Source organism: Microcebus murinus, chromosome X (genome assembly GCF_040939455.1).
Source record: "Microcebus murinus isolate Inina chromosome X, M.murinus_Inina_mat1.0, whole genome shotgun sequence".
Lineage (NCBI taxonomy): Eukaryota > Metazoa > Chordata > Mammalia > Primates > Cheirogaleidae > Microcebus > Microcebus murinus.
Window position 1 is genome coordinate 120,977,283 of NC_134136.1, and position 18,308 is coordinate 120,995,590.

The 18,308-nt window shown below is 38.1% G+C and overlaps 1 protein-coding gene across 1 annotated transcript in view; it reads left to right on the forward strand.

The window, feature by feature from the left end:
* Positions 1–18,308, forward strand: part of JADE3 (jade family PHD finger 3) — an 81,606-nt gene that overhangs the window by 54,133 nt on the left and 9,165 nt on the right. The window contains exons 5-7 of the mRNA XM_012749719.3: positions 1,740–1,951; positions 7,549–7,716; positions 9,691–9,807. Coding sequence (XP_012605173.1) covers positions 1,740–1,951; positions 7,549–7,716; positions 9,691–9,807 — 497 coding nt within the window. The remainder of the gene's footprint in view (positions 1–1,739; positions 1,952–7,548; positions 7,717–9,690; positions 9,808–18,308) is intronic.

The following is an 18,308-nucleotide window of genomic DNA, read 5'->3' on the forward strand; positions in this document are numbered from 1 at the left end:
ACTTCGTTGCATTTAGGCTTGGGAGAATTTTAAAAGAGGATTGCCTTATCTCAAGTTTTTCTTTAGAGTGAATGATATTGTAGTGAGGCTTCTAAGAGCTTAAAATTTTGGTTCAGATTAAGGAATTTTTAAATTGAGTATTTACTGTGTACTAGGTATCATACTAAGCTATGTGCAAACATTATCTCATCTCAGCCTCACAATAAGTCAATGAACTTCATTTTATTATTCTTATTTTATAGTAAGAACACTAAGCTCTAAAGAGGATAAGTAACTTGCCAGAGTCTACATAGCTAATATGAGGTGAAATTGGAATTTGAATCCAAGTTCTCTTTTAACCAGACACTATACTCTTTTACACACACACAAAAAATGTGAAATTTGTCTTGGCTGGAAAAATGACACATAAATAGTTTTTGGTTTCATGAGTAGCCACAACATTAAAATGGTAGTTTATGTAGAATTCCAAAGTTTCTTAGGACATCTTATATTACAAATGAAGAAGAATACTTGAGTAAATTTGTTTTGGATCATTTGAGGATTATTTCTGAGTTTACAAGCTGTTAGAATAAATACATATGTGCTCTCACAAAATCATTGGTCCTCCCAAGTAAAAAAGGTTTAGTGGTTACCAACGTCGGTCATATGAATCTTTTAGTTGGGTTATTAAGTATGGAAGGCTAGGAGAAAATAAAAGTATGGAAGGAAAAAGTAATCAAGAAGCAAAAATGGTAATTTCAGAATTGAAGTTAGATGCTTGTGAATGCTAAATAGGTTTTTGTATTATAGTTTGCCACTGGAAAATATTATTGGAATTTTTTAAAAGTCAGGTTTGGGCCGGGCGCGGTGGCTCACGCCTATAATCCTAGCACTCTGGGAGGCCGAGGCAGGCGGATTGCTCGAGGTCAGGAGTTCGAAACCAGCCTGAGCAAGACCGAGACCCCGTCTCTACTATAAATAGAAATTAATTGGCCAAATAATATATATAGAAAAAATTAGCCAGGCATAGTGGCGCATGCCTGTAGTCCCAGCCACCCGGGAGGCTGAGTGAGGCAGTAGGATTGCTTGAGCCCAGGAGTTTGAGGTTGCTGTGAGCTAGGCTGATGCCACGGCACTCACTCTAGCCTGGACAACAAAGCGAGACTGTCTCAAAAAAAAAAAAAAGTCAGGTTTGAAAAAAAATATTTTATATCTATAATCACATACACATAAGACCTAGAATTTTCTTTTATGGCTTAATACATTTTCATATCAAAATTTTCTTGTATAGCCATTAGATGTGCTCATTGAAGCTAATTTGCTAAGAATGAAATTATTATTTATGTCCAAATAGTTATGTGGTTTTAATTATTATGCTACAGAATAAAGTGTTTAAAATTATAAAGCTTGGTGACAGTCCTCCCACAGTGGGAATAAGAAAAAATGGAGAGAGATTTAGGAGGAGACTGGCTAGGATTTAGACAGAAAATTGAAAGGGTCAGTAATATATCTTCTAAGGAATATGGTGAAATGTATTAATATTTCTCCTTTCAAGTGTCAAACACTAATGTATGATTATAGGTAAATGTAAGAGTAAGAGTAGCCCTAGTAAAAGATTTTTTGAAATCTGGTTGTCGTAGGCAAGGAAGAGATGGTTTTATCCTTCAGAATCCCACCCACCCCTGCACTGGGCTCACAGTAGATGATTTGGGAATGACAGCTGAATGAGGGGTTGATTGATTGTTTGTATTTCTGTGCAGGTTGTGAGCCGGTTGATGAGAATCTTATGGAAAAGACAATAGAAGTCCTGGAACGCTATTGCCATGAAAATATGAACCATGCTATTGAGACAGAGGAAGGACTAGGCATAGAGTATGATGAAGATGTAATCTGTGATGTGTGCCGGTCTCCAGAAAGTGAAGAAGGGAATGATATGGTGTTCTGTGATAAGTGTAACGTCTGTGTGCATCAGGTTAGTGAGACTGAAGACTGCCACCTCCCCATGGTCAGCCTTTCTAAAGTTCAGTAATAATCTCCAGTACCCATATCTGGGTAGCAGCTTGCATTTAAGGGTGAAAATAAAGATTTGGCCTGGCTGTTCTTCAGTATTTCCTCTAGAAACTATACTTGTTATGATCTCCAAGATGACTTACCTACTAACTTACCCCAGGAGGCTAAACCCAGGTCTTTATTGTGTTACTTCATACCCAGATCATTGGGATTGCCTTGTTCTATTTCCCCAGGGAGTCTCCTTGCTGCTTGCCCAGGAGGGTTGGGGGGTGGTGGGAGGAGGATATTTCCTCTGCCTTCAAATCCCCATGGCATCATCAAGTTATACCCATGGCCAGTAATCTTGGAGAGTTTACACTTCCTACAGATGGAAGTCTGTACTCCTTATCCTGATACTCAAGGCCCTCCCCCATTCCCCAAATGTATGGTTCCCAGGAAGCTAGGTCCACCCTACTTTTTTTTCTATTTTTTTTATTTCAATATATTACGGGGTACAAATGTTTGGGTTATATATATTGCCTTTGCCGCACCCGAGTCAGAGCTTCAAGAGTGTCCATCCCCTAGACAGTGCGTAATGCACCACCTAGGTGTATATATACCCATCCCCTCATCCCCCTCCCATCTGCCCAATACCCGATGAATGTTACTACTATATGTGCACATAAGTGTTGATCAGTTAATACCAATTTTATGGTGAGCACATGGGCCACCCCACTTTTAAAGATCACAGAATTTTAGGATTGTAAAGGACTATTTAACTCCTTAATTTTACACAAATACCAGGAGAGGTGAAATGACTCTCCCAAGCCAGTTATTTGTCATTCTTTCCTCCACACTGCCTTTTTAATTAATAATAATTATGATGATAATAACCTTCTTTTTAGTTCTTTCTCTTTTTTCCCCTCCATAAGCTCTATGCTCCAACAAAATAAGGTTACTCAAGGTGCAGTGATGAATATTCCCGACACTGTCCTCTCTCCATGTTTCAGCCACACCCCAATTTATAAATGTCTTCTCCCACCTCCAGCTATCAAAAATCTACATATATTCCAAGATCTAGTTCAGATACTTTCTTGAACTTCCCTATTCTTCTGAACCTGTTATGTGTTTTATTCATTTCATTAATTTATCTAGCAAATAGGTACAGTACTCCATGGGCCAGGATGTGCTGTATGCTGGGGACGCAGTCTGTGATAAAGAGGCAGACATAGTCTCTGTTCCCAGGCTGATCATAGTCTGATGTAGGGACTATAAGGAAACTGCCAATTTAGCATAGTATGCCAAGTATTTTTGTAGATATAAGTCCAGGCTGCTATGGAAATGCATAGGAGGGATGGACATAGGAGGTCAGGGACAACGTCAGGAGGTAGCATCCAAGCTGCATCTTAATGGCCAAAAAAGGAGATGTCAGATAAACCAGCAATGTATGTTCAGGCAGAGAGAACATGTTCAGAAGGGATATTGAGAGTAGGCAAAGTATGTCAGAGGCAACTGTGAGTACTTTAGGATTGTAGCATGGTAGGGTAGAATAGGGAAGGCATGGAGAGTGAGGGTAGAGAGGGATACAAGGGACATGTATGAAGGACCTTCTGACAAACTAAGGAACTTCTATTTTGTCCCATCAACCCTGAAGGATATGATTTGTATTTTAGATCATTCTGGCTACAAATAACTAAAATGATCAGACTACATAATATAAGAGATAGAGAGAAACTAGGGCTTAAGACTGTTTTAATTCCTTGGGTCATCTAACACTCTGTATGTAGAAGGTACTCAATTATTCTGTGACCAACTGGATCTTTTTCTTCATTTACCTAGTGAATGAAGTGAATTTTGAAAATGTATCTTCACTCTATCAATTATTGGCATTTATATCACACCTTCAGTGAGACCAGAAAATCTTTACCATTTAAGGATGAACTTAAGTATCTGATGATACAGGTCCACAGTTCCTTCTCTACAATTCCGAAATTGTAAAGCTCTGAAAACTGCACGTCTTTGCTGAAGTTTCATATTAGAACTGATTTGGGGACAACACCAGAACTCACCCAATATGAGACCATCTATAGTCCTTATCCATTTATGTAAATACTCATATATTTTGTTAAAGAAATATTAATGTATTTGGTTATATGGTATTACCCGTGGTCCTACTGGGGGATTAGATAGTATACCATGTATATACCGTATTACTTTCCTAAGATCTGAACAACTAGATTTCCTAATGTTTCTCACTCTAGAGGCTTCAGATAAATGATTGTGAATCTGTAGTAGGCTTGAAGGGAATAATGAAAATTCCATCTGTATATATTTCCTATATTTGTCCCTTATAGTTGGGACAAAATATTAAGGAATTATTTTCAGGTTGTTTGACTAACAAAATTAAGTATAGCATAATAATTTTCCCCAAAGGTGTTATATTTGTTTTGAAAACACATCCAATAATGGCTATAAATGATACTGCTTCCTCTCATAGAGTTGACAATAACAAGTGACCAGGCCTTGTAGAATGTAAATTGGTATGTATTAAAGCTGGGACATTGGTACCATATAAAGTTTCATATCAAAGATTCTTCCAAAGTGACTATATTCACTTGGATTCTGAGAGATACTAAGGTTAGAGCTCCCTCTGTTGACTGAAAAGTGACTTAAAATTATTTGGAAAATTTGGTTTACTGCTTTACAGAATGGGGACATGTTGACATTTGAATTTATTAAACATGATTTTTCTTCTTTACTGCCACCATATTATGTTCAGTGTTTGTTCCTCGGGATAAGTGTACATAGATTGTAACAATGAACTTAAAATTTTTTCTCTAAAAAATAAAAAAATGTGAACATTACTCAGAAGGCTGGAGCGGGAAGGTTGCTTGAGCCTATGAATATGAGCCTGCAGTGAGCTCTGATTGTGCCACTGCACTCCATTCCAGGTGACAGAGCAAGACTCCATCTCTAAAAGAAAAACAATTTAATGTGAAAGTTAAGGCATTCCAAGCCTCTTTATGTGTATCCATTTTCTGCTTCTTAGCCCAAATATTGAACACTCAGATTAAGACCTGTGTCAGTTTACCTGAAGGTACATTCACTTGTAGTTTTTATATCTGTCATGTATATAATACTTTCCACTATGTTTATTAACCCCCTGAAATTATATGTAAAGCATATGTCAGTGCATGTGTACAGTTTTCTCAAGAAAGTCTACAGGCTTCATCATTTTGTGGTCCAGAAAAAGTTGAGAACCACTGCTATGAAATACAAGCTTCTGTGTTCTTATGACCACGAATAAGTGTACTAAGGCTCAGTAAATGGTGTTCTGACCAATTGAATGGCCAAAAGATAAAGGTTAATTCTAGAGCCAGCCAGTGGCCTCTCTTCTGCCAGTCTGAAAGAGGTTCTATTTTACGGCGGAAGCTTGCTTTTATTAACTAGCAAACATTCTGGGCCTCAGAAAAAGAAGACCTTCAAAGATTGGGAGCCTTGTACCCCCTAAATCTATTGAAATAAAGCATTTAAAAATATAAAAAGATTGGGAACCTTATAAAATGATGCCTTACTTTCATGAGACCAGCATAGTTGGAGTCCAGCTTCAGTTCTTAAGAGTAATTAATTTATTTTACCAAATGACCTACTTGAGCGCAGCTTAGGGGGCATTCCAGGTAAATTGATGATAAAAGCTCTACCCACAGTGAACTTACAATCTCACTGAGGAGATGAAACACAACAGCTATAGTAGAAAAAAGGAATACATGGTGCTGACTATGTACTTGATGAGGGAAATCGCATGGCGTGGAGGACAAGAGTCAGGCAATGGGGCAGACACAAGAGGATACAGTGACCTGAACAGGGCTCTTGGAGATGCCTGGAGTTTGAGCCATGTCTGGAAGGACGAGAAAGGTCTGACTATGCAAAGAGGAATTGACCATGTAGATCAGGGAAATTGCTTAGATAGACATATGGACATGAGAATTAAAATAGCCAGTGATGAAGAAAAGGGAGCCTGCCTGTCCAAGTCAGTGGCCTTGTGTTTGAGTGTGGTGGGGCATGAGAGCAGACAGTGAGATGTGAGTAACAGCAGGCTTTAGATAAGGGGCCAGCAAACTTTTTCTTTGAAGGGCTAGATACAGTCTCTTTACATATTCTTCCTTCTTACAACCCTTTAAAAATATGAAAACCATTCTTCTCTTGTTGGCTTTATAAAACAGGCCTCAGACAACAGCCAGCCCCTAGTTTAGGTGGGAGTGGGAGAGGTGAGGGCAGAAGGAATCTTTCGAAAGTTTGCCAGTGCGCAATGGTATGAATTCTTTGTTTTACTGAGAAGAATCTGCTAATTAAGTAGAGGAAGAGTTGAAGATATGAAGGGGGAGGAAGAAAATTTAGAAGTAAGTCAATCCAAGCATGCTATGATGAGAACTTAGAGCAATTGTGATGGTGATGGAGAGGATGGTTAGAATCTGAGGGCCACTCTACAGAGAGGAATAGTGAGCACTAGAGATAGCAGATGGGAGAAAGTGAGTAATACAAGTCCACAAATTTGAATCTGGAAGATGAGAAGCATTGGTGTTGACGTGGAAACAAGAAGTTTAGAAAAGGAGCAGGTGGAGGGGAGGGCAGATGTGCTAGTAACAGTTATAACTGGAATCTGAGCTGAAAATGAAATCTCCTGGAACAGGCAGAGATTTTGAAGCTGCCATGTTGAGTCAGTCAGTGGTAGAGGGTATGCCAGCCAGGCCATATGGGGAGACAAGTGTCCCCAAGGTTTAGTCTGTAATAGAATAGAGCAGTAAGGAAGAAAAGATGGGCAAAATTGGGGATAGTGAAAAGTTTCCCAAACTAATCTCCCACTTCCCCCAGTAATTCACTTTATTTCTTTGTCCAGCTTCGTTCTATAAAGGATTTGAAGCAGCTTCCAGAACTCATTATGGCTTATTGTGATTAGAGTAATATTCTATTCATGGTTCATTCACAAGTCCCTTTTTCTTCGACCCAAGCAAATAATTGCTGTGATTTGCTGAGTGCTTTTTATGTGCCAGGCTCTATTAGGCTCTTTATAAACATGAGTTAATTTGCTCCTCAGAAGTTTATTTCTGTTTATTTTCTAACACTTTTTTTCTTGATCAAAATAGTATATGACATGTAGAAGTTGTTTGATAACTGTTTGACTAATTATAATACATAATCATTGAAGAAGCTTTAGAAAACAGAAGAAAAAAGAAAAAATCCTGTAAAACATTTAATTCAGGTAACAGTTGGGCTAGCCTTTGGCTATATCTCCTTCTGGTCTTGTACTATCATCCTTGGCTAGCCTTTGGCTATATCTCCTTCTGGTCTTGTACTATCATCCTTAAAGTCCCTTCTTGTGGACAGACATGCTGATCTTAGGACAGATGCTAGAAGTTGCTTTTTTGAGTATCTTTTAAAAATTAATCCTGGATATAAGCTTGTTCAGCTTTATTTACCATCCCAAAAGCAGAGGGTACTCTTTGGGATGTGTGTCAGAACAGACATCGACCCTGGTAAGAAGATGCTGACCACTCTCCCCTCTCTTCCTCGTGCCTCCAGGCCTGCTATGGCATCCTCAAGGTCCCAGAAGGCAGCTGGCTGTGTCGCTCCTGTGTCCTGGGCATTCATCCACAATGTCTGTTATGTCCAAAGAAAGGTGGAGCCATGAAGACCACCAGGACAGGGACTAAATGGGCTCATGTCAGCTGTGCCCTATGGATTCCAGAGGTAAGAATTCATCCAGGCCTGCAAGGCCATTTGTTCTGGGGTGCCCCCATTCCCTACAATGTTCAAATTGACTCAGGCTTAGCATGGAGATGCTTCATGCTTGCTCTTGTTCCTGAGGTAATGCTTCTGCTTGAGCTACCTTAGATCCTTCTTGGATGCAAGTGTAACATGTAAGCCCATGCTGATTGATATAGTGGTACTCCCAGTGGTATTTGATAAATTTGTATGAGAAGAGGGGCTCAAAAGACCAGAGTATGAGCAACAGACTTTTTTAAGGTAAAACTTACCTTAAAATGCCAAATCTTAATGTAGTTTTGTGAATTTTTATACATGTATGTATCTGTAACCACAACTCAGACCAAGACATGGAACACCTCAGAAATAACATAGAGTACCCCAGAAGGATCCCTTATACCCACTTTCTAGTCCCTATCCCCCAAGAATAACCACGATTTTGATTTCTATCACTATAGATTAGTGTTGTCTGTTTTTGAACTTCATATAAATGGAATCATACAGTATATACTCTTTTTGATCTGGCTAGCACTCCATATTGTGGTGCGTATCAATAGTTCATTCCTTTCATTGCTGACTAGTATTCCGTTATATGGATATACAATGATTTATTTATCCATTCTCCTTTGAAGCTCTCTTCTGAGCTTAGACTCATCATTTGCCTAATACCTTTATTCATAACTCATTATCTAACTCATTGTCTAACCTGGTCTTTCAGTTGCTGGTATTTCCTAAAGGGCTATGTGTATACTAAATTAAAACAGGGCTTCCAGCCATTTCTTTTCCTTACATCTTAGGGCTGCCTTTCTTTTTCTTTAGCTGTTTGGATATCCCACTCACACCCTCTCTTCCCAACCCCTATCCAAGCCAGCAAACCTGTTAGGCATTTTAACTGCATGACAAGAGAGACTTCAGAATTCAGTTAATGGGGAGCCAATAATACTATATCAGCAGTTAATTCTCCTTTAAATTTTATTGGCTTTAATCTTGTTAATGTTAGTTCCAGGATAGTTACCATCTGATAATCAAGTTCACAGAGTTTAACTAATAGTCCTAGATACATATTTTTGTACTCTTACGGCTATAGACATTAGTATTTTTAAAAATATTTGAATCGTAGTTTCTTTTTCTTACTAAGAACATTAAGGCATATAAAGTGAATTCTCAGATTTCTGGCTTGAAAGGGACTGGTTTCCAGCAGCAAATCACCCAGCTAATAGAGCAGGCTCTCTCAGCTTATAAAAGTCTGAAACATGACTCAAGAAGAGTTCCTTAAAAGTAAAATAAGCTTTCTAAGATATTGGCATTCTGTTATGGTTTCCAGTACCTTTTGTACTATTCAAGGTCTCTCTGTTGGACTAATTTCACTTTGAGGCTACTTTTGCTGAGTGAGTAGGGTAAGCTGATGATAGTTGTGTGGTTTTAAAGACTTTGTTTTAAAAATGTTGTCAATCCTCATCCTTTCTACTTACATGCTGCAATCTCTTCATTACATAAATTTGCTGCTACAGTATCATAATTCCTTTGCAAACCAAATGGAAAGACTTGTCCTTGCCTCTTTTTTTTTCATCCTTAGTTGATGAAATGAGACAAGGCGTGTGGCATCATCTCTAACATAATGACAGGTGCTAGATTTTGTGAATTTTAATTCCTTTCCTTAGCTTTCTTTGGTTCCTAAGTAAAGTGTAGATGTCTTTGATTCATTAAGGTAACCATGCCTAGTCTATACTCCTTCCCTCTCATCCCGTATATGAATCATTTACATTACTGGAAATGATTAAAGGACTGAGCAGTAGATAGAGACAGGTTTTATTTATTCTTGGTTCCATATTAACCTTAAGAGATGGCTTACCTCATTGTTTTGATGTTCTGAGCTTCACATAACATCATTTGTGGTTTGTGACAGGTACTTTCAGAATGCCTTGGTGCCTCTCCCTTATGCTGGTGTTTAATTTGTAGGTCAGCATTGCTTGTCCTGAGAGGATGGAACCCATCACAAAGATCTCCCACATCCCGCCCAGTCGGTGGGCCTTAGTCTGCAACTTGTGCAAGTTGAAGACAGGGGCTTGTATTCAGGTAAGTTCCGATGAGAAGTGGTAGAGTGGGCTAACACAAAATTGGCCAGGCTCACCCTTCCAGTGAGTGTCCTGTTAACCAAAAGGTCACAGAGAAGGCTGCCCACTGACTCCTAGGGCTCTGCCATTATATAAATCTCTCTCATTTGTTTATTGTTTTATGTTGCTTCCAGACCATTCAGCTTATTCTTTTCCATATTCATAGTGGTAGTTAATCTTCATCTGTTGCTGTCAGAGCTAATGAATTAAGTGAATTCTGAAGCAAGGTGATGCCATCCTGGGTGGAAAAAAACTTTAAAGCAACCAGGCCCATGTTCTTGCATGGCTTGCCCATTAACTGTAGATGGAGTTGGATTGCAGAGTGATTTGACTGATAGCCCTGTTGCTGGGTTGAGTGAGCATTTTGGTAGGGAAAGATGTGTTTGAATGGTTAAATTCTGATGGATAGTTTTGAAAGTCATTCTCATTGGCGTATGTCTTTGTGTATACTAGCGTAAGTAAAGTTTTCGGAGACATCTGGGACACAGGAATTCAGCTGTTTGAAGTAGTAGTAGCTGGTATGGTACCCAGTAGCAGCAGTTGGGGGAGGGGAACATGGATGAGACTTGGAAAGGCCAGTTACCTCCAGCAAAGACACAAAGGTTGACCCTTTGTAATCTCACTTTCCATAATGTCATTTTACTTTCTATTTCAAATGTAATAAGGTGGCTCTGTTGGCAAGAGGGAAGGAAGGGTTAACAACCTTCCACTACTTAGACCTCCTACATATGAGCTGCAGGCTGGTTGGAGTTATATTTGCCTATTAACCTTCTTCACAGAAAAGGAAACATATAAAGGCATAGTGTAGGGACAATGACTCTAGGTGTTTTGTGAGGTTCCTTGCTGTCTGGCATGACAGTATGTTTCAGGCACATCTTGTAGATTTCTTGCTCCAGATTGGAATCAGCCATTCCTCCAAGGAGCCCTGGTTCTTATACTGGGAAGTGATATTTAAAGAACACAATCTAGACCCCTTTTAATTTTTTATAATTCATTTTTACATCTGACAAAATTGGATACGTCCTCTTGCTTTTTTTTAACATTTTTGATTGATTTTATTTATTTTAACTAAAGCACTTTAGCAATTATAAAGAAAAAAGTTTAAAGGAAAACTATTCCCATGGGGTCTGCTACCCTAGGACATTGCCTATTTTTGTTTATCTAAGTTCTCTCCTGGTTGCTGTCCATATGTGAGCCCCTTGAGGGCCAAGATTGTGTATCATTCTTCTTTGAATTTTCCCTGGCACAAAGTAGAGTGCCTGCCCATTGTTAGTGCTCAGTTAGTGTTTATTGAGTAAATACATCCATATTTTATTATACCATAGGTTAGTTTGTGATATGCATTTCCCCCACTAAAAATATTTTTCATATTTTCATAATTATTTAGTCATTTTATAACAGCTTATCAAATTTGTGTCCAGTAATTTACTTATTTTCCTTATTGTGATACTTGCATTTTCCCCCTACTTTTGCTGTTTTGAAGGATGATGTTTACAATAGCTAGTAATTGGCAACAGCACTGTGGTGAGAGAAAACATTGGCCTTGACCTTAACAGACCTGGGTTTACATTACAGCCCTGAATTATCACATTTTGCCTCTATTACAGTTATTTATCTATGAGTTTCATCTGTCCTGGTAAACTGTAAGCTCAGACTGTTTCATCCTTAGATTCCCCCACACCCTGATGTGGTAGATAGACAATAAATATTACACTCATGGTTGGATGATGAATAGACGAAACACTCTGGAAGAGGTTTCTCATTTGCAGGGCAATGGTTCTTATTTTCATTACTTAGAATTCAAAGTCTTTGTTTTATAAAAATCTTACCAAGTTGAGACCCTTAAAATTTTGATAAGTAATTACAGGCTGGGCGTGATGGCTCACACCTATAAATTCCAGCCCTTTGGGAGGCCAAGGTAGGAGGATCACTTGAGCCCAGGAGTTTGAGACCAGCCTGGACAACATAGTGAAACCACATCTCTACAAATTTTTTAAAAAGGGAATTATATTTATTCAACAAATATTTATGCCTAATTGTGTGTCAGGCTTTGGGTCTATGAACGAACCAACAAAGAACCTTTGTGCCATTGAGCTTATGTTTAGTTGGGAGAAATAAATGATAAATAATAGTAAACAGCACGTTAGAAGATGCTAAGTGCTATGGAAATGAAAAATATGGTATACAGTAAGAAGACAGGGAGTGTGGGGTAAGGGACATGAGTTATAAGTTTTTTTATTTGTTAATTGTTTATTTATCAAGAGAAACTATTCCCTAGCCCACATATTCATGTTTTGTAGTTCAGGAATATAGGTTAGTGATAAACTTCTATGTAATTCAACCCAAAGAAATTATATTCCAAAATCACTTTGCACTCTGAAAGATACCAGCCTTGCTCATCTCCTCAAAAGTGTTCATGGAATTATAATTTCTGTAGAAATCTGTGTATGCCTTCTTTCTTGGTTCAACCACAGCAAAGTTATAGAGAGCTGCAACCTCCAGGGATACAATGAATGCTCCAACAATATGAAATCACAGGCACCTGACCAGAAGGCCATGCATCTGAGGTTTCCTCAGAACACTGAAAGCCATGGTAGTTATTGTCCTTGATAGATAGGACCTCAACACCAGGATCCTTCCTTGCTGATGGAGAAATGGACTCGAGTTACAAGTTTAAATAGAGTAGTCAGGCTAGGACTCATTACAGGTGACATTTGAGCAAAGACTTAAAGGCAAGAGAAAGAGCTATGCAAATGTTTAGGATAAAAGTATTGCAGGCAGAGGGAATAGCCAATGCAAAGGTCCTGAGATAGGAGAGTGTCTGGCCTGTTCAAACAACAAGAAAGAAGTCAGTGAGACCAGAATGGGGTGTATGGGAAAATAAGATCAAAGACATTACATGGGGCCTTGATTGATTAGGACAGGGGTTGGCAAATTTTTTTCTACAAATGACCAGATAGTAAATATTTGTGGTAAGTATTGACTTTGTGGGCCATGTGATCTCTCTTGCAAATATTCAACACTACCTTTCTAGCATTAAGGCAAGCCACAGATGATACTTAACAAATTAACATAGCTGTATTCCAATAAAACTTTATAGACTCAAATTTAAGTTTATATAATTTTCACATATCACAAAATATTCTTCTTTTGATTTTTTTCCACCATTTAAAAATACAGAAACCATTCTTAGCTCCCATTCTTAGCTAGTGAGCCACGGAAAAACAAATGGCCAGCTGCATTTGGTCTGGGGGCCATCATTTGCCAGCCCCTGATAAGGGCTTCTAGGGCCCTTATAAGATCTTTGCTTTTTACTCTGAGTTTAAGGGGGAAGGCATTGGCAGGTTTTGAACAAATAAGGGGCATGATTTGACTTATGTTTTTAAGGCATGATTCCATGGAATGAAAACAATCTGGAAGCTAGGGTACTATGGGGGGTAAGATAAAACAAGATTGCCCATGTACCAATAATCATTGAAACTGTATGACGGGTATATAGGGTTTATTATAGTATTCTCTTTGCCATTATATAGGTTTGTAAATTTCCATAGTAAAAGGTTAAGAGCAAACCCCAAAAGTGGCACTCTTTTCTACTCAGAAAAGACTGTGAGGACGGAAGGTTAGAAACAAGAAAAGCAATTAGGCTCTCACAGTAATCTATAAGAGAGATGGTGGTGGCTTTGACCATAGTGGTAGCCCTGGAGGTAGTGGGAAGTGGTTGGATTCTGAATTGGTATTAAAGGTGGAGCCAACAGGATTTACTACAGATCAGTTACGGGGTGTGAGAGAAAAATAGAAGTTGAGGATAACTCCAAGATCCGGGCCCAAACAATGGGAAGGGTGAAGTTTTGATAAACTGAATAGAAAAAACTGTAGATAGAACAGATTCAGGCCAGTGTAGTGGCTCGTACTTACAATCCCGTCTACTCCAGAGGCTGAGGCAGGAGGATCACTTGAGCCCAGGAATTCAAGGTTACAGCGCACTGTGATCATGCCATTACACTCCAGCCTGGGCAACAGAGCAAGACCCCATCTCTAAAAAAATAAATAAATAAATATAATAAAAAACAGATTTGAGAAGATAATGAATTCTGTTTTGGACATTGAAGTGTCTATCAGATATTCTAGTTCTAAGACAGTTCTGGCCCCTGCCTTCAAGAGCTTATAATCTGTTAAGGGAGTCTAGATATAAACATGGGAGAAAAGTTAAATAACACTGCAGTGACATCTCCTCTCAGACCCTTAGGGATGAGAGACCAGAAAGGCTGGCAGTCCCTGTTTCTGTTGGAGTTTAAATACACAGTAGCTGAAGTGAGTTTTGTAGGCTGGCTTAGACCGTTTATGGCATTGTTTCTGTGACTAAGTTTTGAGCAAATTGCTCTGACATCATCCATTTGTCTATTCACGGATTATTGGGGGTTATGGGTAACCAAATGGATGTTGTCCTGCAGCAGGACAAGAACTGCTAAGGTCCACCAGGACCTTGGTGTTACAGGCAGGAGGTATCTGCTCTTGAGGAGGATGCACTGTTTTCTATTTGAAGACAGCAAAATATTTCTTTAAAGAGAAAAGGCACATTTTAATTCCTAAGTCTGTATTCTTTTTCAAGATTTGAAAAGACATGTCTTAATTCCTAGATCAGTCTCTGGTGTTCTTTTTCAAGATTTGTATTCTGCTACCCTATCTGATCCAATTCCCATTCCACAAAAACTCTCCTTACAAATGTAGATGTGTAAGGGAAACCTTTTCCCTCTAATAAAAGTATTTTTTAAATTATTTTCTATAATTTCTGAAGTATACGTAGAAAATTATTTTCCCCTTTTAACTAAACCACAATGAGATACCTACCACTTCATAACCACTAGAGTGGCAATACTAAGAAAGGCAAACAACGACAATTCTTGGCAAAGATGTGGAGAAATTGGAACCCTCGTGCATTGCTGGTGGAAATGTAAAATGGTGCAACTGCTGTGAAAAACAGTTTGGCAGTTCCTCAAAATGTTAAATGTAGTTACCTTATGAATCAGCAATTCCACCCCTAAGTATATACCTGCAGTTGGAGAGGTCTCCAAGACCACCCTCAGGTTCAATAATTCATTAGGACTCACAGAACTCAGAAGAACCATTATACTCACAGTTATGATTTATTACAGTGAAAAGTTATAGATTCAAAATCAGCCAAGGAAAGAGGCATATAGGGCATGGTCCAGGAGAGACCAGACATAGAGCTTCCAGTTATACCCTGCCAGCAGAGTCAGTGCTTATTTCTCCCAGCAATGATGTGTAATAATAAACAGAGTATTGCCAACCAGGAAAGCTCACCCTTGGTGTTCAGAAATTTTATTAAGGGTTGGCCATATAGACATGGCTAAGCATCCATGTGGATGACCTTACTCTTGGGTCCTTCCAGAGGTCAGGCTGATATCACGTGGCCCACAGCTTGCACCATAAATCACATTGTTAGCATAGACTATCTGACTTGGCTCAAGGCCCCCAGGTAAACAAAGATACTCTTATCAGGCAGTACATTCCCAGGGCTTAAAGGTTATCTCTCAGGAGCTGAGGACAAAGGGCCAAACCTTTCTCTGGACAAGGTTAATCTTTCACTCTGCAAAATACCCAAGAGAAATAAAAACATATATCCACATAAAAACTTCTACCTAAATTTTCATAACAGCATTATTTCAGAATATCCAAAAAGTAAAAACAACCCAAATGTCTATCAACTGATGAAATGGGGTATATCCATACAATGGAATATTTTTTGGCCATAAAAAGGAATGAACTTCTAATACATGCTGCAACATGGATGAACCTTAAAAACAAGCTAAGTGAAAGAAGCCAGACTCAAATGATCACTCAAATGATTCTACTTATATGAAATATCCAGATGGGCAAATCTATAGAGATAGAAAATAGGTTAGTGGTTGCTTGGGGTTGGGAACAGAGAGTGCATACAAATAGGCACGAGATTTCTTCCTTGGGGGTGATGAAAATGTTCCGGAATAATTATCTAGTGGCAATGGTTGCACAACTCTGTAAATATGTTGAAAACCATTGAAACACTTTAAAACTGGTAAATTGTATGTAAAATATGTCTCAATAAAGTTGTTTTTTTGTGGGTGTTATTTCAGTAAATAGATGTGATGACCACACTGTAATGCATGTGGTGAAGTGTCTAAAGACACATGTGTATAACCCTAGTCAACCACCCAGGCAAAAAAGGATGTTGCAGCCAGCTGGAAAAAGGCCAGTTCTTCTCTGCTTAATGGCTCAGAGAGCCTGTATTTTGATTGAATGGGAGTGAAAAGACTATATGATGTGAAGGGGTCTACTAGGCTTTTTCTGACCCCCTTTGTACAGAAACACCCAGTATACTTTCTCTGGTTCCTATCTTACTGGAGTTGTCCCTCACGAAACACAAAACAGAAATGGCTTTGACACAGTAAAGCCAATGTACTTCTGAGTCTTCACACTAGACCAGAGGGACAGAACTTGGAGGGTTCCCACAGCATAGAATGGCTATTCTCAACACTATGACAATGCCTGTCACTCTGGAGTTTTTCTCACAGACAGACAAGTAAAAACATCACAAAACTATACACACAAAAATAAAATATATTTTTAAGCATATTAAGACATATGGGCCAGGCGTGGTGAGTCACGCCTGTAATCCTACCACTCTGGGAGGCCAAGTCGGGCGGATTGTTCAAGGTCAGGAGTTCGAAACCACCCTGAGCAAGAGTGAGACCCTGTCTCTACTATAAATAGAAAGAAAATTAATTGGCCAACTAATATAAATAGAAAAAAAAATTAGCCAGGCATGGTGGCACATGCCTGTAGTCCTAGCTACTTGGGAGGATGAGGCAGGAGGATCACTTGAGCCCAGGAGTTTGAGGTTGCTGGGAGCTAGGCTGACGCCACGGCACTCACTCTAGCCTGGACAACAAAGCGAGACTCTGTCTCAAAAAAAAAAAAAAAAAGAAATATGTAACATACTTTTATGTATCAACAATCTATTAGAAATATTACAAAATGAATATATATTTTATATGTAAATATATTTAAATAGATACATATATAATAAGGTAGAGTGCTATTTTCCCATCTAAGGTGGTTTTCCCTAGCCAGGCAAGAGGAAATCATCTATATACATATGAAGGGGGGGAATAGCACACACATATACACATAAATATATATGCATACTATATTTTGCACTGAAAAGATACATAATTCTGATACATACACACATGGATATTTTAAAACTATGAACAATAATAAAATAAAAATGTATATTAAAAAGACACATATAAAAATGTTTGTAAAAGTACTGCTTGCTACAGTGAGAACAGTGTTACATCAGTTAAAAGTTTTTTAATTTTAAATTTTTAAAAATATTTTTTTAAATAGACATAATAACTCCCCTATCACCTAAGTGGTTACAGTAGAAATAAATGAGAGAAAAAAGGCATTTTGTTTAATAGAATGTGTCAGGCATGAGTTTTAGAAAAAAGGAAATAAATATTTGATTAGCTCCAAAACTTGGTTGGCACTTTCTCTTCTTCCCCTCCTCCCTCCCTCCTTCCCTTCTTCCTTCTTTTTCTTCTTCACTTTATATTTTTTTATATTTTGGTTGACAATATAAGGGATCATCAGTCAAGCTTTATCTTTTATATTGTGATCTATATTGCTACGTCATAATTATACATATTTATGGAGTATAATTTGATGTTTTTATATCTATATGTTCTATAATGATGAAATCAGGGTATTTAGCCTACACATCACCTCATACATTTATCATTTCTTTGTGGTGAGAATATTCAAAAGTCTCTTTTCTACATATTTGTAAAATGCAATACCTCACTGTTAACCATTGTCACCCTACTATGCAACAGAACACCAGAACTTATTTCTCCTATTTAAATGTAACTTTGTACCCATTGACCAGCATTTGGTGGTGACCAAAATATATAGACTCCAACCATAAATATCACAGAATTATCTTTTTTGAAACTAGATGGATTTTATAGCAGAGTCTCCAAGGAGACATCCCATTTTTCATATAAGTACTCAATTCTTATCTGTACATTATCTTTTATTTTGAGTAATTTATATTTATGTTTCTTCGTTCTATAAATTTAACCTGAGATGATCTGTTTTTAACTTCCTATTAATAGCAGTTTTATGTCACACATTCATCCCCTTGAATAGAAAATCCTTTTGCTTTTTCTTCCCATATTTTTGGCAGTTATTAAACAGCAAAACAGCACTATGCTCAAGATGTTTAATCTTTTGCTATAGAAACCTTTTGCAACTTGTTTTATAAATGCCTGGCTAGTTTCTTAGCCAAGTGGTAACACAAGGTACCCAGATAAAAGTACATCTTAGGCTTTCGTCATCCTCATTTTCATGAGGCTTGTCAAATACATGGAAGTTTTAAGGAAGGATACAGCTTTCAGT